Here is a 27,286-nt window from a genome sequence, read left to right on the forward strand (position 1 = left end):
TAAAACTTAATTGAGATAATACACATAAAATGCTTTGGAAGTATAGTTATTATTATTAGTTGGATAAAAAAAAGTCATTCCTGGCTGGAAAAGCAGTAAGAGTAAATTAATGGAAGCGTGGTAATTTGTACACAGCTATCTATGTGTAAGGCATCGTTTGGTAGATTGTACAAGCATTCTGTCTTACTGTCTGCATTTTCCTCACATTACTAACAATGTTGGATAGATTTGAACTGAATGAGATGGAATGGGTGGAATTATGTGGAAAATAATTTGATCGGAGGCAGCTAGGTGGCGCAGTGGATAGAGCATTGGTCCTGGAGTCAGGAGGACCTGAGTTCAAATCTAGCCTCAGACACATGATAGCTGTGTGACCCTAGGCAAGTCACTTAACCCCAGTTGCCTCACCAAGGGAAAAAAAAAAAGACAATCATTTGATCAACCCAACAAAATTAGAAGCTTTCATTTTTGACAGTCCTTATAGATAAATATACGTAGTAAGAGACAGACCGTGAATGCCAAAAGTATTTAGGTGTAATATACAACCTGCCTTGTTTGCCTCACAGGGTGAGGGTAAAGGTATTTAATTCAACGAACATTCATTAATCACCAAAATACAGGACCCTTTTAGATCCTAGAGATGGAAAGAGGAATAGGACAAGGTCCCAGGCCTCAAGGAGGTTATAATCTAAAATTGGGAGCAGCTTAAAAAGTAAAAAATATTTTGCCAATTCAAGATATTAATAATATTAATCAAAACCAGACAACATCCTAGCTTATATTTGTGCAGCGAACTTAGAAGAGAACAAGTGAACTTCCCTGGCAGGACCTCCTTTGTCTCATCAGTAGAATGATGGGATTAGAATAGGTAACATCTAAAGTCTGAGATCATCAGCTAGCTTTTCTAGCACTGTATTAAATATTGATGATAATGGACATCCTTATTTTACCTGTGATCTTACTGGAAAGGCCTCTAACTTCTTATCCCATTATATGTAATATTTACTTGGGATTTAAATAAATGTTCTTTACTATATTAAGAGGTCTATTTAGTCCTATGATTTCTATAGTTTTTTTTAAGTGGAAATATGTATTGGGTTTTTTCAAAAACCTTTTCAGAATATGGTTTATTTGATTATATTTATAATCTTTATTATGTTGAACCAACTTTGAGTCCCTAGTATAAACCAAATATGGTCATAATGTATAATCATTTTAATAGGTTATTATTGTATCCTACTTGCTAATATTTCAAAATTTTGTATCAATGTTCATTAGAATAGTGGTCTTTTCTGGTTTTGCACTGTCTCTCCCTGATTTAAGTATCAAGACCATATTTGTATCGTAGAAAAAGATCATGGGAGTTCCTTTTCTTATTAGTGCAATTTATGTAGTATTAGAATTTATTGTTTGGCTGTTTGATAAAATTTACTTGTGAATCTACCCAGTCGTGAAGCATTTATGGCTTGTTCAATTTCTTTTTTTCTGATATTGGTTATTTGAATACTCTTTCTTCTTTTGCTAATCTAGATGTTTTCTCTTTTTGTAAGTATTCATCCCTTTCTCCTAAGCTATCAATTTTGTTAGCATATAACTGGGCAAAATAATTTCTAATCATTTCCTTTATTTCCTTTTCAGTATTTCTAAATTCTTGATTTTCATATGTGATGTGAACAATTTGATTTTCTTCTCCTTTTAAAAAATCAAGTTAATTTCCAAAAGTCCTTTTCTCTTACTCTTTAAGATACAGTAACCATCTCCTAAGTCTCTCAGACTTTTAAGTTACTTGAATTATGGTTACACACAATAGCATTGCTAGGATAAGAAAAACCACCAATGGGGAGAAAAATTCATAAAATATTTTTTATAAGTATCTGATTTCCAAGACATAAAAAATATGGCAGGTAGGTAGGCGCAGTGAATAGAGCATCAGCCCTGAAGTCAGAAGGACCTGCGTTTAAATCCTGCCTCAGACCAAGCACTTGACACTTATTAGGTGTGTGACCCTGGGCAAGTCACTTAACCTCAATTGCCTAAATATGTATATATGTATATGTGTATATATGTGTGTGTATATATGTTTATATGTGTGTATATATACATATATATATACATACACACACACACACACACACACACACACACACACACACACACACACGCACACGATACAAGTGATCCAGAGCCTGGATCTGACCCCTGGAGCCTCTCATTCTCTGGACTGCTCCACCTTATCATCTGCTACCTTGCCTTAATGAAAGTACTCTTCTCCCTCCTTACTTGCTTTTCAGCTCCCCTTTATGTTTTATCTGCCTCTTACAATGTAAGTTTTTTGAGAATAGGAACCATCTTGTTTTTTGTATTTGTATCCCCAGAACTTAATTACAGTGTTTTGCACATATTAAGTCCTTAATACATCCAGTCTCTCTCTCTCTCTTTGTCTTCCCCACTCTTTCATTAACATAGATCTGTGAGATCTAAAGCCATTCTTGAATGGATAAATGGTCAAAGGATAGGAACAAACCATTCTCAGAGGAAAAATTGTAAACTATTAACAACCATGTGAAAGATTTTTCGAAGCCATTAATAATAAGAAAATCAAAATGACTGAAGGTTCACCCACCTAGAAAACTGACAAAGAGAAATAAGAATTTCTTAATTACCTACCAAGTGCCAAGGACTATAACAACCTCAGAAACAATGCATGGGGAGACGTATAAGTAGGCCCAATAAAACAGTATGCATAATTGGCTACAAAAATGTAAATAGAACAAAAATCAAAAATGAATGCCAAGTAATTATATGACCAAGCTTGGTCCCAACCAAGGGTTGTATCTCATCCTTCCTCATATGTAGACAAGAGAGGACTATGATAAGGAATATTATCTATTCCATCAGATTCAGTTGATATACTAGTTAGCTTTTCTGAACTGCTTTTTTTTTTCCTTTGAGGATTAGCTCAACGTATAGAGTAGGAGAAGGGATTTATTTTGAAAATGAAGCTGAAGTAAAACCAAGAGAGATTTTTAAAAGTTTAAATAAAAGTTAAAAGGCATAGGAAAAAATAGTTACTAAAAATTAAAGCATAATTTAGTTATATAAAATTAAATTGAAACTAAATTGGCTGTTCAGTGGAGACATGGGAGAGTATGGATACAGAATATTGGAAATTCTGTCAAATGTTGCTGTATTTGTTGACTTAACTCTTGCTTTGTCACAAGAGAGAATTCAAGGGGTAAAGGGATTTATCAGGAAATGGTATCAAAATAAAAGGCTTCTGAAAGACCCCATGAAAGTAAATAATAAGAATAGAAAAGCCAAAATAAAATAATATAACCCAAGTTGTTTAATTCATTTCCTCTGTGCACATTTCTTATTAGACAACTCTCTCTTTTCCTCCTCACCGGATTTGACTTCAGAATTTTATGATGGAGAACTTTTCATTCCAGCTGGGTTACCTTCCCCTATAGAATTTTAATTCAAGAGGCCCTACCTATCCTTTTCCTAAACCTTTTAAAATTTGTTGTGCCAGAATCTAAAGGGTGGCTGTCAAGCTTCTCTCTCCTCTATCACAAGTTCTAAGATAAGGCAATTACATTCTCTCCAAGGTTTCTATTATTTCTACCTGAGCAACCAGCTTCTCCTTGTTGCTGTGAATCATCTCCAGAAGAGCAGTTTCTCTCATTGCTTCCTCCACCTTTTGAAGGGTAAAATTCACATTGACATGAATTTCTTAGCTGCTCCAAAAGAGCAGTTTGGCCAAAGCCTGGGTAATTGAAACTCTTCCTGACTGCCCTACCAGGCCTCTCTGCCAGGCTTCTTATTTGTTTCCCAAATTCCTTTTCTGTTTCTTTAGATGAATTGTACTGTATGTGGCTGACAGTAATCTTCTTCCATGGCTCTTCCATGACTAGATCTTCTTGTTGTTCAGTCGTGTCCAGCTCTTTGTGACCCCATGTGGGATTTTCTTGGCATAGATACTGGAGTGGTTTGCCATTTCCTTCTCCAGCTCTTTTTACAGATGGGAAAACTGGGCAAAAAAACATTAAGTGACTTGCCCAGGGTCACATAGCTAGTAAGTGTCTGAGGCTGAATTGGAGCTCAGGTCTTCCTGACTCCAGGCCTGGTACTCTATCCACTGTGCCACCTAGATGCTGTAAAGCAAAGAAGCACATTTGACTTCGTAGGTATCACTGGGGCTTGTTGGACCCTTGACTTCGATATGGCTTTGGAAGGGTATACCTTGTTCAAAGGAACAGGGTACAAAGAGGGGGAGGTGGTAAAGATCTTCCTAACGTACAATAAATGTTTGTTGAATTGAGGTAGATTGACTGTCATAGAATGCTTATGCTACTATCATCATATTGAAGTCAAGGTCCTTATTCCAAAAAGCCTCAATGTTACCTATGAAATCAAATTTGCTTCTTTGTTTTGGGATCCTTATTTCAGCTCGCTTTAACCTGTACTTTCCTTTCTTGCATTTATTTCCTGTGCAAATCTGGACACTACTGGTGTGTCTTCCTATGTTTTAGTACTCTGCTTTCTAGCCTGGAATGTGAATGGAGGCACTTTTCTTTCTGTTTTTCCCTCCTGTTTCTGACCACCAGAGGGACTGCGTGAGTGAGGCCAGAAACCTTCGAGCAATGCAGCTCTAGACATTAACAGCCTCACTAAAGCTGGCTGGCACCTGCATGGGTCTCCAGCTCAAACCAAGGGATGTATGCAAAGTCATCATTTCCTCCCTTTGAGGGCTAGGTCGGTCTCCTAAGTAACCAGGAGGGTTGCTCTCTTATAGCTCAGCTTGTTGGTTTGTGGTTTTGTTTTTTTGTTTTCCCCTGACTCAAGTATATACAAATGAAAAAGAAAATTGAGTCAAGGGGTTAGAATTTAGACCCATGCAGTTTTTAGAGCTCTAAAAATGACAAGAACAATACATTCTCTCTATCTTTAGCTCCACCCCCACCTCCCAGTATGAGCTAGAGGGGAAAATAGTCTTCTTTGAAAAGAATGGAATCCTTTCTCTCTCTATCCCTATCTGTGAGTCAGCAACCAATGCAAATGGCTTAAGTTTAATGACCATTAATTTTTAAAATTCCAGTCAGTTAAATAGCAGGAATATAAAATTAAATAGGCAAAAGAAAACTCTCAGTGCTGGCTGAAGCAGCCAGGAACACAGGGGGAAAAAAGGAAATAAAGGTATTGACTGACAAATAGAGGGGGGAAAAAAACCAAACAAATATCCTAGCTTTTCCTTAGAGAAAAGGAGGAGGTAAAAGTATCACTACCATGTTGTCCTGCTGGTTCAATCCTGATCAGCAAGGAAGGTCCCAGTTTGCCCTGGGTTCCTGATCCAGTTGCCTACACCCTCTGCTCCTGCCCGTCATTCTTCTCGGATGCCCTTTTGTGACCCTTCTTCATCTCCTCGAGGTGATTCCTTTATAATTGCCTGAGACCTTCTTCCTCTTCCCAGAAGTCCATCCAAGATCAGGGCAAGGTCACAAGAACCTCTGGCATGTTGAATAATCTGTGCTGTCATAAACAGTTCTTCTGTCCTAATTTTCCATGGTAATGTGATAGGCACAGCAAAGGCAGGTTCCATGTTTTGGTTTAAAGTATGTTTGATTAGATTTGCAAGACTCAAGGCAAATACTGAGTGTCCCAAAAGTCTTAATGAGGTTTCAAGCTTTAAACTGTGGAAAACTTTGTACGTTCTTACTTGCCCTTGTTAGATACACTCCATCATGTTTAAGAGTGCTTCATTTGTATATTTTGAGCCATGGTCCAGAAATCTAAATTTGATTCTAAGACACTGTTGTTTTTTTTAAATAGTATTTTATTTTTTCCAGTCACATGTAAAGACAATTTTTGACATTCATTTTTTACAAAATTTTGGGTTTCAAATTTTCTCCGTCCCTCCTTCCCTTCCCTGCCTGCATCCCTAAGATGGGGAAACAATTTTATATAGGTTATATATAAAGACACTGTCTTTTTAACCAGCTGTCCATTTCTCAAATCTACCTTTGTCTCTGGATTGGTAGAGGTAATGAAAACATCACTTCTGTCACTAAGGCCTTTAATTTTTTGCTAAGATTTTGTACTCCTTGTCAATGCTTTCTAAATTCCTTTTGACAATATCATGTATTCCTACTGTTAATGACCAGAAGTGCGTAGCAGTCTTGTGGTTTTCATGTCTTTGGAAATTCTCTGTCCTGGATTCCCTGTCCCAAGAATACAGCCGACCTCTCTATTGTTAATGTTTAAAGGACAAATCACTGCCTCACTATCCTTCACAGGAGTGGGGAACCTGCAGCCTCAGGAGGAAGTCACCAGCCATTAGAGAAAAACATCTTTTCTTCCTCTGGCCCTTATTGTCTAGTCTTCCTAATGGTACCTGTGGACAAGGAAGGAGATACCTTCCTTGAAGCACAAATAGCTGTTTCTTGCTCAGTCAGTCTGATGACTTTGTACAGCTCTGCCTCACTTAAATTTAGTTCGCTTGCAAGTCAAGACATCACCCTCTTGATGTCATTGGTCCTCTTCAAGAACAAAGGATAAATAATAACAACCCCATTTGCTCCTCTTCAGGAAGAGTTCTAAGTGTTCAGTGGTCCTCTTTTTCTCTTTCCTCATCTGTGCTGTTTTTTTTTCTGCCCTCCAGGCTCCTGACACAGGCTAGGTTTTCTCTCTGCCTCTTCAGATATGATATTAATAAAATCCTGGCACACTACAGTGATTTATATAATAATAATAATAATAATAATAATAATAATAATAATAATAATATCCGCTTTGGATTTATGCCACAGATGCAGAGATGGTTCAGCATTAGGAAAACAATAAACATAATTCATCGTATGAAAAACAAAAACATCCCAAACTACATGATTATCTCAATAGATGCAGAAAAAGCCTTTGACACCAATTTATGCTAAAAAAAACCCTTGCAAAATATAGACATAGAAGGATCTTTTTTTTTAAAATATAAAAAGTATCTATCTAAAACCAAAAGCAAGCATCATATGCAATGGAGATATATTAGAAGCTTTCTTAGTATATGTAGGAGTAAAGCAAGTATGCTCACTCTCCCCAGTATTATTTGATATAGTTTTGGGAATGCAAACAATAATAATAAGTCAAGAGAAAGAAATTAAAGGAGTATAAATAGTTAAGGAGGAGATAAAACTATTTCTATTTACTAATGACATGATGGTTTAGATAGAAAATCCTAGGGAGGGGCTGCTAGGTGGCGCAGTGGATAGAGCACCAGCCCTGGAGTCAGGAGGACCTGAATTCAAATCCAGCCTCAGACACTTGACACTTAGCAGCTGTGTGACCCTGGGCAAATCACTTAACCCCATTGCCTAGGGCCCCCCCCCCCAATCCTAGGGATCTAGCAAAGATATTAATTGAAAAAATAACTTTACATATACATTCCTATTTTCACATTAGTGATGTTGTAAGTAAGAATAGGAATGTATATATACATATATATATATATATATTATATATATATATAAAACCTATAAAAGATTGTGCACTGTCTTGGGGAGGGTGGTGGGGAGGAAGGGGGAGAAAAATTTTAAACTCAAAAGTATATGGAAGTGATTGTTGATAAATCAAAATAAATTATTTTAATAAAAAAATTGTTCAGTTAAAAAAAATAAAGTCAGAACTAAATAACTGGAAAAACATTAGTTGCTCATGGGTAGGCCGAGCTAATACAATAAAAATGACAATTCCACCTTAAAAAAAAAAAAGAAAAAATAGGTTTAGCAAAGTCTCAGGCTACAAAATATGTCCTCAAAAATCCACAGCATTTTAATATAATAGCAAAACCCAAGAGGCAATAATAGAAAGGGAAATACCATTCCAAATAACTATAAAATATATGACATATAACCATACAAAATATTTATCAAGGTTCAATTACAGAGTGCTCCTTAAAGACATAAAGAACAACTTAAGTAGTTAGAGGACTATTCAGGCTGCACCAGGTCAATATAATAAAAATGACAGTATCACCAAAACTAATTTACAGTTTTGATGTTTAACCCATCAAATGATCAAGGAAATACCTTATAGAGCTTATAAAATAATAATCAAATTCATGTGGAAAAAATAAGAGATCTAGAATATTGAGGGAAATGATGAAAAGAGGTAGGAATGGAGAATGAGTAGCACTTCTGGACCTCAAATTATAATATAAAGCAGCAGTGATCAAAAGCCTTTTATGGTTAAAAAAAATAGAGGGGCATATCAATGGAAAATAGAATAAACAAGAGGAAAATCAGAAACAATGGAGTTCAGTAACCCAGTCTTCAATAAACTAGAATGCATAAATGACTTAGGAAAGGATTTCCTATTTAATAAAAACTGCTTGTAAAGCTAGGAAGCACCTTATACCATATCCATTCTAAAGGGATACATGACCTTAATATTAAAGATCATAGTAGAAAATAATCACAAGAGAAACAGATCATATCCCTTTCATGGCTATCAGTAGATATATTCTTAACCAAATAGGGGTAGAGTCAATTACAAAATATAAAATAAGAACTACGATTACATGAAGCTGAAAACTTCAAAATTAATGCACTTAGGATAAGAATGAAAGTTGTTGGCTAAAATGGGGAAAAATCATTATATCAATAATTTTCTGACAGTAGCCTAGCAAAATATATGTGTATGTGTATGTATGCACATGTGTGTGTTCACACACACATAATTAACAGATATGTATATTTGTGTATATATATAATACACACACACACACATATATATACATACATCTAACCAATAGATAAAGTAATCAAAGGATATAAACAAACTGTTCTCAAAAAAAGAATTGTAATCTATTAAGAACCATATGCATTGTATCAAATTTCTCAGATAGGAGTTTGGTATCCAAGATATATAAACAATTAATAAATATATATGAGACCAATAGCCATTCCCCAATAGATAAATGGTCAAAAGATATGAATAGTTCTCAAAAGAACTGCAAAGTATTCACAATCACTTGAAAAATTCTCCAAATCACTAATAGTAAGAGAAATGGAGATTAAATAAGTCCTGAGGTTTCACTTCACGTTGGCAAAAATGATTTTTAAAAATGGCAGTAATCAATGTTGGAGGGATTATGGTGCATTACTACATTGTTGGTGGAGCTTTGAAATAGTGCAACTATTTTGGAAAGCAATTAGAAGTTATGCAAATAAAGTGATTAGAATGTCCATATGCTTTGAACTAGAGATTCCATTACTGGGCTTATACCCAAAGAAGCCGTCAACAAGAAAAAAGTCCCCCAAAATGCTGAAATATTTGTAGCAGCACTTTTTGTGATAGCTAGGAGTTGGAAACAAAGTAGATGCCTATCAATTGGGGAATGACTAAACAAATTGTGTTAAATGAGTGTAATGGAATACTATTGTGCTATAAAAAATGATGTATGTGATAAATACAGAGAAACATGGAAAGATCCATATGAACTGATGCAGAGTGAAGTAAACAGGGTCAAGAAAATGATACATACTACAACAACGTAAATGGAATGAACAATGACACACCAAAAAATCAAAAGTAAATGTAGCAAAATTATAAAGATCAAGTGGGAATCACATGAAGAAATATGAAAAGACATCCCCAACCTACCCTTTCATGGAAATTAGGAGTCCACAGGTGTTACACATTGCACATATTTTCAGACTTTTTTCCAATATATTGATCAATTGTGCTGCCTTTTGTTTTCCTCTGTGAAAATTACTATTTATCACATGGGATAGTTCCCTGGGAGTGAGAGGGGGAAGAATACATGGGATACTATAATCATATAAGAAACAGTAAATACCAACAAAAACATATTAAAACAAAACAAATATACAAAGTAATACTCCAAATAACTGACAATAAAATAATTGAAAATCAGAACAACCTCAAGGCTTCACCTCACATCTAGCAAATTGGCAAAAATGACAAAAAATAGAATGGTCAATTTTGGAGGAGTTACAGGAAGATAGACACACTTAGGCATTGTTGGTGGATCTGTCAATCAGTACAACCATTTGAAAAGCAATTTTGAATTATGCAAATAAAGTGACTAAAAAATCCATACCCTTTGACCCAAAGATTCCACTACTAGGCTAATACCCCAAGGTTGTCATTGATAAGAAGAAAATACTCATAGACACCAAAATATTTATAGCAGAATTATTTGTGATAGGCAAGAAAGACTTGTAAACAAAGTTGATGCCCATTGATTAGAGAATGAGTAAATAAATTGTGGTACATGAACAAAATGGAATATTACTGTGCTGTGAAAAATGATGACTAAGATGAACACAGGAAGCATGGAAAGATCTGCATTAATTGATGCAGAATGTAGAGTGGCTCTGTAAACAGAGTCAAGAAAACAACATGTGTGTGTGTGTGTGTGTGTGTGTATACACACACACACACACAATGACTACAACAATGTAAATGGAAAGGTCAACCATGAAAAAAAACAAAACAAAAGTAAATGCTTCAAAATTACAAAGAATAAGCATGTCTTGAAAGAAGAGATATGAAAACTCACCCTATTATACTCCTTTTCAGAAGTGGGAGGTCCACAATTGTAATACATTGTATATATTTTCAGATTTTTTCAATGTAGTGATACATTATATTGATTTTTTAACTCCTTTTTCTTTTAAAGTATTATTTGTTATATGAGATGGCTTACTGGAAGGGAGAGAAGAGGGAGACTGGGGGAGTTATGATGATTTTTTTTAAATGACATCAATAAAAACATTTTTAAAAAATAAAAGATGGGCAAAGGAATAGGAACAGACACCTTCCATTGTATATTACTGGTGTTGACCAGATTCTCTTTTTCCACCCCTGTGGTAGGAGCTGTGCTTGTTTTATATGGATATCAGGCATTTCACTGGGGGTAGTTGCTAAGGAAGAGTCCCTCTAGTGGCTTTGGCCTTTCCTATTTCCCCCACTCTAGTATCACTCTCCATCACCTTTTTCTTGGGCAGTCTACCCAGCACTCTTGTATACTGGGTGTAGTACTTCCAGAAGCAGGTAAACCATTTGGTAGACTTTTAAGGTTGAGGGGATTGTTTGGATTCTTTGCCACCTGAAATTTAAGTGGCCTAGTCTATGTTGTTTGTCCTTCGTTTTAGAAGAGGACCAATGGCATCACAGGGTGATGTCTTAACTCCTTCATAAATTGGATTTAAGTAAGGCAGAATTTCACAGTCATCAACCTCCCTCTCTCTTCCAGAGTCTTCCAAGTCCAGTTGCAAGATGACTGGCGATGGCCTGGGATGCAGTGGATGACCTTGGTATCTTTGATGTCTAACCAGGTTCTAAGCAATCCACAGCACTTGATTTAGCTGACTGTTGGAACAAATTGTTCTCGTCTGCCCATTCTGCTTGGGGCAAGTCTTCATATGCTTGGGGTAGACACCCCTGTAATTCACTGATGTGTTCAAGGCCTGTCAGCTACCCCCAACCTGGTTTAGCTCGTCTGCTGAGGTTTTATTAGATATGGCCACTACTCATGCTTGGGCTTCTTAGAGCCACAGGTGAAAGCTAAATGCCAGCCACCAAAGGTGGATGAGGAAACCTTAAAATGGCTTGGCAAGCCCTCATGCCAGAGTTGCTAGTCCTCCTTGAACACATTATATATGTTAGCCTAGCCCATAAAGGAGGTATGTCAGATGCTACAGTTGAGCTCCTATTGCTTATGAAGAATGATTTCCTGAGTTTTTGACCCGGTAACCATGGAGGAAGGGGGGAGTTACATCTTACATATCCCTTTTAGCCTTGAAAGGTGTCTTTTTAAAATTTCTTATTCTTAAAAAGTTGGTTTTTATTGCATTTTATGAACCATGGGTCCCTTATTGAATTTTAACCCTGGAGTCTAAATCATTGGACATGGCACAGAATAGTTCCCTTCTTCTTTGTAAAAAGGAGGAAGGAAAAAAGGAGGAAAAAAGGAAAAATTATAAAAGGACTCATAAAAGTGAATTAACAATCATAATAGTGAATATGAATGGGATCAACTTATCCATAAATGAAGGAAGGCGACAGAGTAAATTTGAAAGTAGAACCCAATAATATGTTGTTTATAAGAAAAACACTTAAAATATAAAGATTCACATAGGCATGATGGCATAAGGCAAAATTTATGGTGCTTCAAAATTCAAAAAAAGGAAATTTCAGACAATATTAAAAATAGGGTGGTTAAAAGAGACAAGCAAGAAAACTACCTTTTGCTTAAAGCTACCTAGATAATGAAATAATATTAATACTTCATATATAAACTAAATGACTTTGGATCTAAGGTCCTGAAAGAAAGGTTAATTGAATTACAAGGAGAAATAAACAGAGAAATTATAATAGTTGTGCACCTTAATGTACTCATTTCAGACCTAGACAAAATTAACAAAAAGATGAATGAGAAAGAAGCTAAATATCTGAAGAGGGTTTTAGAAAATTAAATATGATTGAACTCTGACAATTACTGAGTGGGACTAAAAAGGAACATACATATACATATATATTTCTCAACTTTGTAAGGTATCTTTAAAAATTGACTGAACTAACATAAAAACCTCATAAATAAAGCAGAAAAACAGAAATATTAAACATCTTTTACTCACCATAATACAATAAAATTATAATGAAAAGCATTTGAAGGAACAATTTAAAATTAAATGGAGCCTAAATCATTTAACTGTAAAGAATTGGTTGGTCAAAAAACAAATCATAGAAATTATAGATAATTTCATCAAATAAAATTACAAAAATGAGACAAGATACCAAAACTTTTGAAAGAGTGTCTAAAGGAGTATTCTTTTATGTGTTAAAAGTCCCCTAGTATGGGAGCAGGAGTTGGGGAGGAAAGACTGTAAGTCAGGTACTGAACTCATTGAGGAAAAAAGGGGAGTGTCTGGGAAGTCAGTAGATAACAGCTACCAGAATCTTGATTAGGTGGTAAATGGCTGGCTGGTTGGTTGTTGTCCTTTGTTATTGAAGAAGACCAAAATGACATCACTATGATGGGGTCAAGGTACAGTGTGTCCAACTGTGGCTGATCAGACCAATATGAGCTTGGAATGCTCTACCTCAGGTTGAGCACAAATAGTCCATGAGAACATTTGGAGTGGAGATGTCTCTAAATTAGCACGTCTTACATTTCTTTTGAGCTACTGCAATTCTGCTTAGATTATAGAGCCCAGAGCCTTCTTTGATGAAGGCATCCCATGCTGTGCAGTCCAGTCCTTTGCCAGCATTGTCCATGTCATGCAAGAGATTCCAAAGTTCTTCAGAGAGACCTTGAGAGTGTCCTTGTATTGCTTCTTCTGACCACCATGCGAGCATCTGCCTTGTGTGAGTTCTATATAAAATAGCATTTTAGGCAAACGTACATTTGGCATTTGAACAACAAGGCCAGCCCATTGGAGTTGTGCTCTCTTCAGTAGAGTTTGAATGCAGTAGAGTTTGAATAGCTCAGGAAAGGACCTCAATATCTGGTACCTTATTTTGCCAGGTGATCTTTAGAATCTTCCTAAGAGAAATCAAGTGAGGGTGATTCAGTTTCCTGTCATGGCACTGATATACAGTCCAGTAAAATGAGAGATCAGTAGAACATACAACATACATAAGCATACAACAATGAGGTCAGCACAATGGCTCTGTAGACCTTCAGTTTGGCAGGAAGTCTAATACCTCTTCTTTCCTATATTTTCCTTCAAAGCATTCTAAATACTGAGCTGCTCCTGGCAGTGTGTGCCTTAACCTCATCATCTATATGTACACCATGCAAAGTATACCTGCCAAGGTAAGTGAACTTATCCATAGTATTTAAAATGTCTCCATTTGCTGTTAACCACTGGTTCCACATATGGATGATGTGGTGCTGGCTGGGGGAGAACCTGTGTTTTCTTGGTGTTAATTGTTAGGCCAAAATCAGTACAAGTAGTAGAGAATCAATCTGCACTTTGTTGCATCTCAGCTTTATGGACTGAGTGAACCTCAAAGGAGAGGTTGCTGAGTGATGGTACTATCAGGAGAACCTAGAAATGGCAATGGGGATCAAAGAATTATCCAGCTCCCAAGCTTCTACCAATGAGTTGGGGAATCTGAATAAATGGGCAACTCGAAAGGGTAGCCTTTCCAATTGGTTGGTTGGTTAGTTGTCCTTTGTTCTTGAAGAGGACCAAAGTGACATCACTACGTTAGAGTCAAGGTGCAGTGTGTCTGACTGTGGTTGATTGGACCCATATGAGCTTGGAATGCTCTGCCACAAGTAGGGCACAAATAGTTCAGGAAAGAGGGAGCCAGGTTTCAGTGAGAGCCATAATATGGAAGGAGTAGAAAAGGAAAAGATTTAAGATGAAAGCAAGTTTGTTACCTGTGGAGCAGGCATTCCAGAGAGCACAGTATTAAGGATGGGAATGTTAGAGTGGGATATTGGAGATGGCGAGGAGAATGGGAACAAGGGAGTGGGCAGATGGGTGAGTAATGACAATTGGGAGGAGGTTCAAAATCACTAGGATTAGTTGGGTATGATAAGGTAAGAGTTTGTCAATTCTTGAGGAATGAGTTCAGGTAGGTTATTAACATCCCTAAGTGTTTGGCTCTGAGTGGAGTTCTCTCAGGGCATTAGACAGTACTGAGTAGCTGGAAGGTGGAAAGGAGGTATCCATATGAAGGCAAGCATAAGCAGGTTATTTGTAGAAGGAATGAATGGCATTTCAGATTTCAGTCCTTCCTAGTAGACAGACCAGGCCAGCAGATAAGTGGAAGGAGTTCAATGGGGTGATGCTTCTTTCTTCTTGGACAGGCAGGCATGGCCAGGCTAGGAGACCCAGGAAGGATCTCAAATGAAGAAAGAAAATTTTGGGTGGCTTCTGACAGATGGAATCAGAGTTGGAAGAGATCTTATACCATAAATATCAGATTGAGAGGAGACCTTGGAGAGAATCTAGTCTGATCTCTTCATTTTACGAGGTAAGGAAACTGAGGTCTAGGGAGTTTATTTGACTTGCTCAAGGTCAAACCAATGAGTTAAGACAGCTGAGATTAGAATTTAGGTCTATATTCTCCAGGTCAGAGTTCTCTCTCTCTCTCTCTCTCTCTCTCTCTCTGTCTCTCAAAAATAAATATTTTATAATCAAAACTGAATGCTGTGAATCTACAATGACCAAGCATGACCCTAAACAAGAGATATGAGAAGGCATTTCTTTGTAGGGGTGGGGAACTATACATGTAAAACACCACATGTGATATCAATTCCCCCTCCCCCCAGTGTTTGTTAGTTATGCTGAACAATTTGTTTTCCTCTTTTTTATTCTTTGTTATGAGTCATGGTTCTCCTTTCCCAGTTCCTATTCTGACTCTGTTTAGACCATTCCACCATTTCTCAGCAGCCTCCTTACCCTGGAAGATCCCGCTGCCTCAACAGTCCCTCCTCTAGTGGGTGAGTTCCTCCCCAGAATTTTGAGGAAGTGCTCTAGACAGCCATGTTTACTACTCCACTCCTCTCCTATCTCCTTCTGCCTCTCTGGACTTTACCATGGTGGAATAGTAGTACCTTCTCTTCCCGCCCTCCCTCAAGGCACTTTTCAGCTTCCTTTTGTGTTTTGTCTTCCTGATTAGAATGTCAGCTTCTTGGGGACAGGGACTATCATTCCTTTTGGTTGTATATGTATTCTCAACTACTTTGTTGTTGTTGTTCAGTTGTTTTCAGTGGTGTCTGACTCTTTGTGACCCGCAGTCGGTGTTTTCTTGGAAGAGATACTGAAGTGGTTTGCCATTTCCTTCTCCAGCTCATTTTTTTCAGATGAAGAAACTGAGGCAAATAGTGTTAAGTGCCTTGCCCAGGGTCACACAGCTAGTCAGTGTCTGAGGCCAGATTTGCACTTGGGGAGATCATCTTTCAGACTCCAGGCCCAGCACTCTATCCACTTTGACACCTAGCTGACCCTCTCAGCTACTTTCTAAGTGCTTGACTTGGGAGGTAGGTAGAAAGGAAGAGGTATATACTGAGAAATATAAATGTTGTAAACACTTCAAGAAAAATGTAAATAAAATAAAATAGATCTTTTATTGATATTTTTAAAAATCTCAAACACTCCCTAGTGATTCTTTCTTCTCCAGCCCTTCTGGGGCTCTATACTGTAGGACCTGGAGGTGTTGAGTACAAAAGCTGAAATTGCTTTGGACCAGCAGAGGGCAGTAAAGTATTACTGAGAATTGTATATTCACCCCATCTATAGAGACAGAGTGGTTGGTTGTCTGACCTTAACTTAGAAAGGCACCTGACTCCTTGACCACTAGGTTCTGGGGATGCTCTGGGAGAGTATTGTTGGAAGAACTGATGTCTGGCCAGGCTGGACCAAGGTCAGAACTTGCAAGTTAGTGGCTGGTCTCCCTCTCCTCCCCCAGCTCAGGGAAGCAATTCATTTCCTGTCCTTGGACATCCACGGCAGATGTCCCACCCCCTCTAGTGGATTCACCTTGAAAGAAAGTCAAATGGCCCTTTCCTCTTTCCCAGGAAGTTGTGAAGTAGGCCCATTGTTAGGGGCTACTTTACAAGTATTCAATCAAAAGACCGAAGGGGCTTAAGCTTTTTGCTCAGGTATCTAATCTTATCAGCCCCTAAGGTTACTTTTACAGGCTGTCCACTCCCTAGACCTAGGTCTTGTGAACTTCAGAGCATTTGGGGAGATAATTGGTTTTTCAGTGATTCAATCAAAAGAGAATCTCCTGTTCCAGACTTCAAAGGGCTCCTAAGGTGGAGTGTTAGCTGGGAGGGTGTGGGGGTACTTGGAGTTAGTTTTAAAAGACTTTGAGTTTACACCTAACATTTGGTAACACCTGAGTTCTACCAATGGGGGGGGTCATGGATCTGGATTCCAAAAGGCCCTTCAGAAAACATCCAGTCCAACCCCCTCAATTTACAAACTGAGGCTCAGAGAAGCTGAGCAATTTTACTGAAGATCCCCCAGCTAGCAAGAGACCAGAATTGGAATGGGGAAGGTAGTAATGAATGAACTCTTTCAGAGTTATCAGATAATTTGAAGTGTGCTGACTTTACAACTCATTTGTAATCCCAAGGACAGAATTGTCTTTGAAATCTGAACCACCACCTGAAATATAGTAGATAGTTCTAAAAACCTTATCCCCCACCCACCCACCTGTGTGGCCCTAGTAATATCATTCTCCTCTGAGTCTGTTTTCCCCTCGGTAAAATATTCAAGACGATTAAGAAAATCTTTTCTAGCTAAAGAATTTTGAGACTTTAAGAATCACAGGGTGTGGGGGCAGGGGTCTGGTGGTTTAGGGAACCACTTGGCTAAGATCTCACAGGTAGTAATAGCCTCTCACATTTATATAGTGCTTTAAGCCTTTCACATTTACATAGTGCTTTACTCAGGATAACCACGAGAAATAAGTAGTTTAAGAATTATTACCACCTTGGTACCAGCGGAGGAAACTGAAGCTCAAGAGGTTAAAGGTCAGACAGGTAAAAAAAAAGAGGGGGTTAGATGCTATCTTAATGGGGGGTGGAGTGGATTCCAAATAAAATTTTGTTCTAGTGCTTACAGTTTAATTGTAAAGGTAATATACCGCAAACAACGGAACTCTGAAAGTGCCCATTTATTACCATCTCCGTTATCCCACCCTTGCTACTTGCTAGCTGTGGGAATTCAATCTCACGAATTCTGATTTCAAATTCACTGACTCCTCTTTCCAGGACACTGGCTACTTCTTCGAAGGGCGTGGAAGGCTGTATCGCCCTGGGTTTGCAGAAATCTCAGCATAGCGCCTGCCTTGTTTCTGGGTGTGGGGCACCGGCAATTCTCACTCAGTTCTCCACTCCCTTCCCGAAACACCCCCCCCCGCCACGCCCATCTAATGAATTCCTGGCATTTAGAATTTTAGAATTCTAGACTCTTGGAGTCTGGAAGGGACCGTGTAAGTCATCTTGTCTAACTTCGCAGTTAGAGGACCTGCTTAATCAACTTCACTACTGGGACATCTCTCTCCCCCGCCCCCGCAGTGAAGCATAGTAGTTTGACGCAAAGAACACCATCGACCTTAGAGTCAGAAAAAAGAATGCTTCCCAATTTAGGCTCTACTGGTACCTCATCTCTTTAGATCTTTCTCTGAGCCTATTTCCTCCTTTGAAAAAAAAAAAGAGGGTGTGTATATCCTGCCTTGCAGGCTTCATCGGTGTGTTGTGAAGATGAGGTAAGAGCAGATGCGAAAAATGCTATTGTAAACCTTAGAGGGCGGTAGGAAACGCTCACATTTTGGTAGCACTTTAAGGTTAATGTAATATTTTCCTTTCTAAGCAGCCCTTGACAGTTAAGGAATGCAATTACTATCAGCCCATTTTACAGATGGGGAATCTGAAGCTCAGGGCTAGGAAGTGACTTCCCCGGAGACATAGTTAGCAAACAAGAGTCAGAGCTAAGAATCCCAACCCAGGTCTCCCGTTTTCCGTCTTTTCATTACTCCGCTACATAATGCATTCTCACCCGAATAATTTCTACATAAGCGTAACATATTATTATGGCTAAATACCTGACCTTGGGCAAGTCATTTCTATTCTCGGCTTCAGGTCGCTCTAGTCTATCCCACACCCATAATTCATCAGAGGGGCTTGGACTCTGTTCCAAGGTTCTTTCCAGTTTCGACTTTGTTATTCTGATTCTGGATGCTGTGTGCGTGTGTTTGGGAAGGGGGTGGGGAGGTGAAGGGAAGGAAAGTTTCCTGACACCTTCTGGGCTCCCCTTTCTCCTTCCCCTCCCAGGAGAAGATCAAAGGCCCAATTAAGGAGGTGCTAAGAGTAGAAGCCGGAATTTCAGGTGTCAGTCCCCAGGGCTAGGGGAGTGGGTCTCTGTGGATTGAGGGAGGGAAGGAATTGTTCACGACTCATCTAAACTGGGGGAGGAGAGCGTGGTGGTGTCTTGGAAAGGGTCCTGGACTTGGAAGTCCGGAGCTCTGAGTTTATATCCTCTCCCTAACACTTAGTAGCTGTGTGACCTTGGGCGTATACCTTCACTTCTCTGAAATTGTTTTCTCATCTCTAAAATGGGGGTGGTCATACTTTTACTGTTTACCAGGGGTATTGCGATGGTGGTGTTTTGTAAAACTTAGAGTGTTATAATGGGAGCTGAACCGAGCGAAGGAGCCACCCGATCTTGGGCTAGGGTCGCCAGAGGGCGCACCCGAATCGTTGAGAAGTCAATTCCGGATCCACGCAGGGCAGCGAGGACTTTTCTGGGCTCTCGCCCGCTCCGGCTGCGGCATTTAATTAGGTCCCGGACTTCTAGAGTCCCAAGTAGGCTGGGTAGGGGATAAAAAGAGCCCCTAGAAGGCGCGAGCCCAGGCCAGTCGCCCCTCCCACTCCCTTAGGGCAGAACTGGCCCTTGCATCCTGCCTCCGCCTACACCTGCCGGGCTCAGGTGCTAAGAGGGGTTTGGCGGCTGGGGGTGGGGGAAAGAGGGAGGTGCGACAGCCGCCACGTGTCCCAGCGCAGGAAACTAGTGAACTCTCGAGCCAGTTTTACAACAAGAACGAATACCAAGAGAACCAAGCTTTCATTGAGCACCTGTTCCACCAGCCAAAGTCCTAGTCTGGTCAGAGGCGGGATGTGGCCCGGCTACAGGACCAGTGCTCGGTCCCGAGCCACGCGGACCCGGCAGGTCCCAACTCAGCACCTGCCCCGGGGGCTCTGAGGGAGGGGCCGGGGTGTCTCGACTGCTGATTGGCTTAGAGGTGACAAGTGGGCGTGGCGGTCCCGCCTCCTGCCACTCTAGCCTCAGATCCCCTTTATTAGGAAGTTCCCGGGGCTGGCAAATTCAGACTGGAGTGCGAGAGCTGAGTAGCTTGCGTTTCCAGTACCGTATACCAGGCGCAGCGGTCAACGATCGAGCCCCAGGCCCGGAATCACCATGCCTCGCTCCTTTCTAGTCAAAAAACATTTCTCCACCAGCAAGAAACCCAACTACAGCGAGCTGGAGAGTCAGACAGGTAAGGCACTGAGCTGGAGTGGACAGTAGGGAGGGAGAGGTCGGCCGGGAATAAGACCAAGCTTAAGTAGACAGAGTGGGTGAGGTTGAGGAAGAGGAGATACCAACCTCTGGGAGCTCCTCTACCCAGTGGGATGGAAACATCTGGGTACAGCTGGATGAACTCTGGGTGCCAGCAGGATGAGCTAGTGGGGAAGTCCTGGAATGACTTGGGGACAGGAAAAAACGGGAGCCTTGGGAGTAGAAGGGTTTCAAGTTGCTGTGCCTTTTGCTAAGATGCCAGGGGGAAATGGTTCCCTTAAATTTTTGGAGGTTGGGGTATCATTCAACCTATATGGGAAAGGACCATTTAAGAGAAGCCTAGAACTGGGGAGGGCTAGGACTGTGATGGGAGATAGATCTGGGAGGAAAGGGTCCCTTTAATCTGTAGAGGATGTATCCTGTTTAACCCTCTTCTTTCCTCTCTTCTTTCTCACACTTCCAGTGATTGTGTCTCCCCACTTGTATGACCAATCCTACCCGATGTTGGCCATTCCAGCACCAGAGGTCCTCAGTCCAGCAGTATGTTACCCGCCACTGGTCTGGGATAGTGGGCTGCTCTCTAGCTTTTTCACTCCCATGCCAGTGGCTGCTTCTGGACCCCCAGAAGAGCCCAAGGCCCTGGACCTGACTTCTCTGTCCAGTGACGATTATGACAGTGGCAAGGGATCAGATCCTCCAAGTCCAGTCTCCCCGGAGGAGGAGGCAGAGAAATTCTCCTGTGGTCAGTGCCCTGAATCCTTCACCACCTTGCCTAGCCCCTCCAAACACCAGCAGCTGCAGCACAGTGAAGATGCCCAGCCTAGAAAGTCCTTCATCTGCAAGGTCTGTGAGAAGGAGTATGTGAGCCTTGGTGCCCTCAAAATGCACATCCGGAGCCACACACTTCCCTGTGTCTGCAAGATTTGTGGGAAGGCCTTCTCCCGGCCCTGGCTGTTGCAGGGTCACATCAGAACCCACACAGGTAAGTGACCCATATTATCCCATCCTCTGTTCCTTCTTCATACATGTTTTAAGATGATAGGATTTCAGTATAGGATTTCAGGTGGGGCACTGAAACACAACTAGATTGTTGAGAATGCAAGGAGTCTTAGAGATCCATTAACCCAACTCCTTCATTTTAGGTTCCATGCTGTTCCCACAATAGTTTTCTGGAGTTAAGTGGGACAGCTGATGTTAGCCCTGTTAATGGGTGAGAAGTGGAGGGATGGCTTGCCTAAGGTCACAGAACTTAATGCCTCACTCATACACATGTACTTATGCTCGATTTTTTTTTATTCATTCATTCATTCATTCATTCATTGATTTTAGCACTAAGACTAGTGGGCTTCTGAAAGAACAATGTGTCAAGTACCTGGAGGGGTAAGAAGGTACTGAAATAGGCTTGATGCTGTCAGCAACAACAAACACTTATGAAGTACTTACAGTGCACAGAATTTCAGAGTAGTGGCTAGTAATCTTATTATCTCCTTATATCCTGTTTTAATTTGCCATTTTGCCCTGGGAGAGGCCTCCTTTGGATAACCAAGTTCTCTCCCATCTCAGCCATATGGGAAAATGGAGTTTTGGATGTGTGAGAGTACTCTTTAAGAAGGAAATTGAGATGTTTAGCCATCCACCTGGCCCAAAAGTGGGTTTGGTGAAGGGCTCAGACCAGGAAGTTCCCCCTCCTCATTGTTCCAGCTTCTCCCTTCTCTCACCCATCCCCCTCTCACTAGGGCTTTTATATGCAAAGAGGCCTCACCCATTCCAGCATCTGGCCACTTGATTTTGTGGAAAGAGCTACTTAACCTGGCATGCAACCCCATATTGGATCTGTAAAATTTATTAGCAGAGTGACCTTAGGTAAGTAATTTCCCCTCCTGGGCCTCAGATTCCTCATCTGTAAAATGAGGAGGTTGGACCAGATGACTTCTAAGGGCCCCTAAGATCCTATGATCCTACTGTCTACCTGGTGAAATCTTAGGTACTGGGGGAACTGGTCAGCTCTTATGGAGCCCTTCCCCTACACATACATTTTTTAAAGTGACATTAATTCAATTTCGAAGCCAAAAAATCCTACTACAAAGCTGCTGTTGTTGAAATGCATAATTTCAAACCTTGATTTTCATTGTCTGCTTTAATGGCAGCTTTGGGGGAGGGGGGACAGTGAGGGTTGGTGGAAGGAAGGGTGAGCAGGTGCTGTGATGGAGCAATGTCTGTGCACCTGTTACTGTGGGCCGGGCAGCTGCTGGGCCCGGGGTGCCTTCCCCTTTTAATCCAAGAAGTATCACATATACAATGCAGCCTTCCCCTGCCTTTATACTCCACACAGGGCTGGGGCAGCCTTGCCGGTGCTGATTTCACACTTGCTTAGCATGGTATAAAGATGTCTGAAGGAAGTTGGTCAGAGGCGGAGGCAATCCACTGGGGCATAAGGCTTGAAGGCTTCAAAAAAAAAAGGCCCTCCTTCCCTGAACCCCGCCCCCCCCAAAAGCTTTTTCTTTTTTAAGGTCTCTTTCTGAATGAAGTTTTCTTAGGAAAGTCCATGGCAGCTATAAGATTCAAGAGAGCCCCTTGGGTTCCTGTTGTAGCTCAATATGTATTATACTCTCCCTTATTCCATTTGTACCCTTCCTTATTTGTTCCCCTGGAGGGTTCCATACCATCAACAAGATTTAGAGCTAGAAGGGATCTTAGAGACAATTCAATCTAACCTTCCCATTTTATAGAGGTGGAAAATGACCCTCAGAGTTTGTGACTTGTCCAAGTAAGCAACTGTCTGCTAGGATTCATTCATTCGTTCAACAAACATGTATTATGTACAAATCAGTGTATCTGACACTGGATATCAAAGAAATTACATTCTTGGGGTGTGAAGGTCTAAAAAGTACTTCTACAAGGTGGGGGTGGGGCAAAGGAGCCATCCAAAACAAAGTACTCCAGGAGTATCTGCTTTGAGGAGAGGAGCACTTTTCAGTGGAGGTGATTAGGAAAGGTTTTTAAGATGGGAAGTGGTGCTCAATTGGAGCTTTGAATGAGGATAATGGTTCTCAGAGGAGGGCCAGGAAGATGGATAGGGAAATGCACAAAAAAAAAATGCACCAAGGCCGATGATCTAACAGCTGGCAAAAAAGCAAGGGGTTTGTATTTTTATCATAAGGGCAAAAGGGAACCACTGAAGGTTTTGGAGCACAGGAAGAGGGGCATTGTTAGACCTCTCCCCTAGTAGAATCCCCTCCTCAAGAATGGAAAGTACAGTGGCTAAGTACAGTTCCTGGTAGAGTATGGGCTGTATAAATGTTTGTCAGTTAGGAAGATTATTTGATAAGAGTGTCAGAGATTGAAAGGGGCCAAGAGTTTAGGCAAGGAAACCAATTAGGCTTTGATAGCCAACTAAACAAGTGATGAGGGCCTAAAGTAGGGTTAGTAGAGGTGGAGGAATCTGTGACTTCAAATCTCATGCTCTTTCCACTAAACCATGCCTGCCCCTCCCTAGGAGGCTAGTGCAGCTCCCTTTGGGCTGCAGTTTTTCTCATTGGCTTTCCCTTGTTTTGAGTCCCCTGATGGTGTATAGTAACATGTTTCCTGTACTGCTCTGAGGTTTATAAAGTGCTTACCTCATCACAGTCTGGTGGAAGAAGTAGTCCATATGATTATTCCCCTTTTATGGATGAGGGGAAATGACTGGCCTGCCTTTACAAGGTCACCAAGAGGCAAGTCTCCTGCCATTCAGGTGTTACAGAGCAGAGGCCCAGGATGTGAGGTCCCCACACTTCAGTTCAAATGTTAGTTCTTCCGTTCATTGCCTCTAGGGGCAAAACAGAAGGGGGGGGGCGCCAAGAGGACTAGACAGGATTCCTAGTGTTAGAAGGGGCCTTCGTTGTCACTGTTCCAATCCCCTCTCCTTTCAATAGGGGAGGAAATTTGGTCCCAGAGGTTGTAACCTGCCCAGGGTCACCCAGGAGCATTTGAACCTAGATCTTCTGACATCATAGTACATTCTTTCCTCTGCATCACAAGTATATGTTTGATGGGCTCCAAAGCCCCTCCCAGCCCTAAATTCTGCGAGACCATGATATGAGTGTAATCAGCGATACTCTAATATCTTAAAGATAGTGCAGAAAGGCCCAATAGTCCAGATTCCTGGGCTTACTGGCCATGCCAAGGTTATCTGGGCCCCAGTGAAGGGGGGATGGTGGGGGTGGGGGTGGGACATCCTTTAAAGCCTCAAGAGAGAGGAGTGGTTCACTGGGAGCCTCACTCTGCCTTGTCTTTCCCTAGGGGAGAAGCCATTCTCCTGCACACACTGCAGCCGTGCCTTTGCCGACCGCTCCAACCTCAGGGCCCACCTGCAGACCCACTCGGACGTCAAGAAGTACCAGTGTAAAAGCTGCTCGCGGACTTTCTCTCGAATGTCCTTGCTCCACAAGCATGAGGAGGCGGGCTGCTCGGGCTCCCGCTGAAAGACTGCATATTGAGGGGAGGTCCCGTGCACAAGATGCCCCACCGCTGCCTGAAGTCTCCCCTTCTCCCCTCCCATGTTGTGAAAGAGCCAATCGAATATTTGCCATTATGATTTTCAAGGGGGGAAATGTTTCTATAGGAAATAGCTCCCCTGTGTTAACTCCAGCTGTGGAGCAACATCCCATCCCCACCCCCCCCCACACTCCCGCCACCACCTTTTCCCTGCCCCCCTCCCCAACTTGCTGCTTCAGTCCTTAATGAAAAGAACTGGTGACAATTTTCATCCTCACCCTCCCCCACCCCACCCCCTTTTGGACTCTGTCTTTTTTTTTTTAAAGGCCGTTCAGGCATTTCCTGACTGTAGTTTACAATTTGAACCGTGACAGTTGCAGCTGGTGTCTGAAATGTCACTTACAGTCAGTCTCCTGGGGGTGTTGTCAGCCTCCTCCAGTGAGGGGGTGTGGAGGGGGGGAGTGATTTTTTTTTCCTTTTTCTTTTTTTGGTGCTTTTAAACCAAGTCTGTTGGTCACTATTCCTATTCAGAATCCTACAAATTTCAATGCCTCACCCCCTTCTGCCAAGATGAAGGACAAAAAAAAGCAATCAGGGGGTGTCCTAATGAACCTTCACAGTGGGTTCTGAAGGTCTGTCTGCTTCTATCTGGAGGAAGCCACTGCATGTTCTAAACGTGTTACTATGCACTTGGCCGGCCATGGTCCAGCTGCCGCCAGCCACAATGATGGACCCGGGGAATGTGTGGGTCATTGACAACCTCCCCAAGAAGCATGAGGAGCCATTTCAAGTCTGAATCCCTATTTCTAGGGTAGTTCTGAGCTGGAGCACCTGTTAATATGACTAATAGTAAGCACTTGTCAAGCCATACAATAAGGGGGCTGTGCAGGGCCTGGCCCACTGACAGGTGTGTCCTCAGCTATTTATGGTGCCAGACAGGTGCACCAAGTAGGGATCTCTGCCTGTTTTTTTTTCCCCACATACTCAGAAGATGTTTACATTTCAAAGGTACACTGGTATTTATATTTTTATGCCACATTTTGTACTGATGAAACATTTTTATAATTATATACACACAATTTATTGATATTCAATAAAGTGCTTAATTTATAAAAATAAGTAATCACGTGGATGATCTGGCTTTGATTTCAAAATATGCTCTCAAGGATTAAAAAGGCAAGTGAGTATGGATTATCTGAGGTGGGAAAGGGGGCAGCTGGTGGAAGAGGCCTTTTCCTCGACTGACTCCCCACCATCTCTTATTGGTTTGAAAATGGTCTGTAGAGTTTGAAGGAAAGAGCTTTGGCTTTGGGATCAGAAAAACAAAACAAACCAAAAAACCCTTTTGGTTTAGTGTGACCTTGGGCAAGGCACTTCCCTGATTCTCGGATTCCAATTTGAGATTCTTGATGAGAGACTAGACCAAGGACTCTATTAGCTCTTAGCTTCTAGTCAAATTCAAATTTCAATAACTACTAGTGCTAGCCCCCTAGTTGGCAGGGGATTGGGGGCAGTAATGGTGGAGAAGCTTTGTATAGACATATGCTTCCCAAATAGGCTATAGTTGGTCCACTCCTCCTCTACTCCCTTTACACCAGAACTACAGGCTGAGGAAGCTCTAATCTATTCCTTGAAAGGAAAACATACTGTTGACTTTTGACTTTTGGTGGATACAGGAAAAGTTTCCCTTCCCCAGCCCCCATCCACATCTCATTCAGGGCCTCCTGGAATTTGTCATTAGAAGGCATGAAGTTGAGAGTGGGATGGGAAGAAAGGTCTATTATTCCCTAAAATCCAGTGTAGGAATGTGGTCTTCCAGGAAGGAGGAAGACAGAAAGCCTTCTTTGAAGGTCTCCCTCTCTATACACAGAAAGAGCTCCTTGTGGGATGGACCTTGGCTGACCCACCTCCTGGGTGGTGATAAGCATAAAATATCTTTTGATGGGAGGAAACTGGATGAGATCTGTGCCTTGGAGGAAGTAAAGTTGAGTTACAGAGGCTAGGGTCTCCCAGTTTCCTGTCTCCAGAGTCAAGAGAGAAGGGTTATTTCTACCAATGGAATGTAATTTTTTTTTCATTTTGTTTTTATATCTTCAGTACTTAAAAGCACATATAAATTAACAACAACAACAAAAAGCATCTATTAAGCACCTACTTTGTGCAAAGCACAGTGCTAAGTACTAGGAATATACAAAGAAAGTGAGACAGTTCCTGCTCTCAGGGAGTTCTCTTTTTAATGGGGAAAAGACACCAAGAAGGTCAGATGGAAAGGTCCCATGATCCTTTGGGCACAGCAGCAAAGCAGATGATAACACCTCTTCAACGCCATTTCCACTAATAAAAGACCCGTCACTTTCTGATGTTGAACAGTTTAATGTGCCAAGGACTCGGGTGACACGTTTCTTTTCTGGGTCTTTCATAGCTGTGACTACAGAATTCTCAGAAGAAACTGCCAGGCTACATTTCCACAGGGGCTGCTTCCTTTGATTATGGGTTTGGGGACTGGGCTGGAATCAGGACTGTTGATCTGGCAGATTTGTCATGTTCAGAGTTGAGGGGCTTACCTGCCAGTTGGTGGCAAATAGCCATCTGCTGATGGCAATGGTAGGAAGGAATGTGAGCTCCTTCTCCACATTGGTCCCTTCACTGATGGGTATTAATTAGTTCAGGCCTGGAAGAAAGACCAGGGGCCAGAAAGGAATTGTTATTCCCAAGACTCTAGGATTCTGGGTCCTGGGCTATCTCCATTG

General features: G+C 41.1%; 1 protein-coding gene across 3 annotated transcripts; it reads left to right on the top strand.

Annotated features, from left to right (window-relative positions):
* Positions 1-12,781: 12,781 nt before the first annotated feature.
* On the top strand, positions 12,782-25,659 carry SNAI1 (snail family transcriptional repressor 1). Of its 3 annotated transcripts, none has more exons than XM_020984197.2 (4): positions 12,782-15,006; positions 19,847-20,040; positions 20,524-21,042; positions 24,342-25,659. In XM_020984197.2, exons 2-4 carry the CDS (start codon positions 19,962-19,964, stop codon positions 24,521-24,523), a joined length of 780 nt encoding a protein of 259 aa, XP_020839856.1. In that variant the 5' UTR covers positions 12,782-15,006; positions 19,847-19,961; the 3' UTR covers positions 24,524-25,659. The 3 variants fall into 3 exon arrangements, 2 of the variants coding, with proteins under 2 accessions (XP_020839856.1, XP_020839857.1); XR_013484687.1 differs by lacking the exon at positions 12,782-15,006 and adding an exon at positions 21,797-21,923 and having other exon boundaries at positions 15,071-20,040; positions 24,342-24,427; XM_020984198.2 differs by lacking the exon at positions 12,782-15,006 and adding an exon at positions 15,084-15,475.
* The last annotated feature ends 1,627 nt before the right edge of the window (positions 25,660-27,286 follow it).

Source organism: Phascolarctos cinereus, unplaced genomic scaffold (assembly GCF_003287225.1).
Source record: "Phascolarctos cinereus isolate Bilbo 61053 unplaced genomic scaffold, phaCin_HiC Scaffold_2;HRSCAF=192, whole genome shotgun sequence".
Lineage (NCBI taxonomy): Eukaryota > Metazoa > Chordata > Mammalia > Diprotodontia > Phascolarctidae > Phascolarctos > Phascolarctos cinereus.

Coding starts and splice junctions, on each gene's coding strand:
- SNAI1 (XM_020984197.2), top strand. CDS start 19,962: ATGCCTCGCTCCTTTCTAGTCAAAAAACATTTCTCCACCAGCAAGAAA. Junction 20,041..20,523: donor CGAGCTGGAGAGTCAGACAG/GTAAGGCACTGA, acceptor TCACACTTCCAG/TGATTGTGTCTCCCCACTTG. Junction 21,043..24,341: donor TCACATCAGAACCCACACAG/GTAAGTGACCCA, acceptor GTCTTTCCCTAG/GGGAGAAGCCATTCTCCTGC.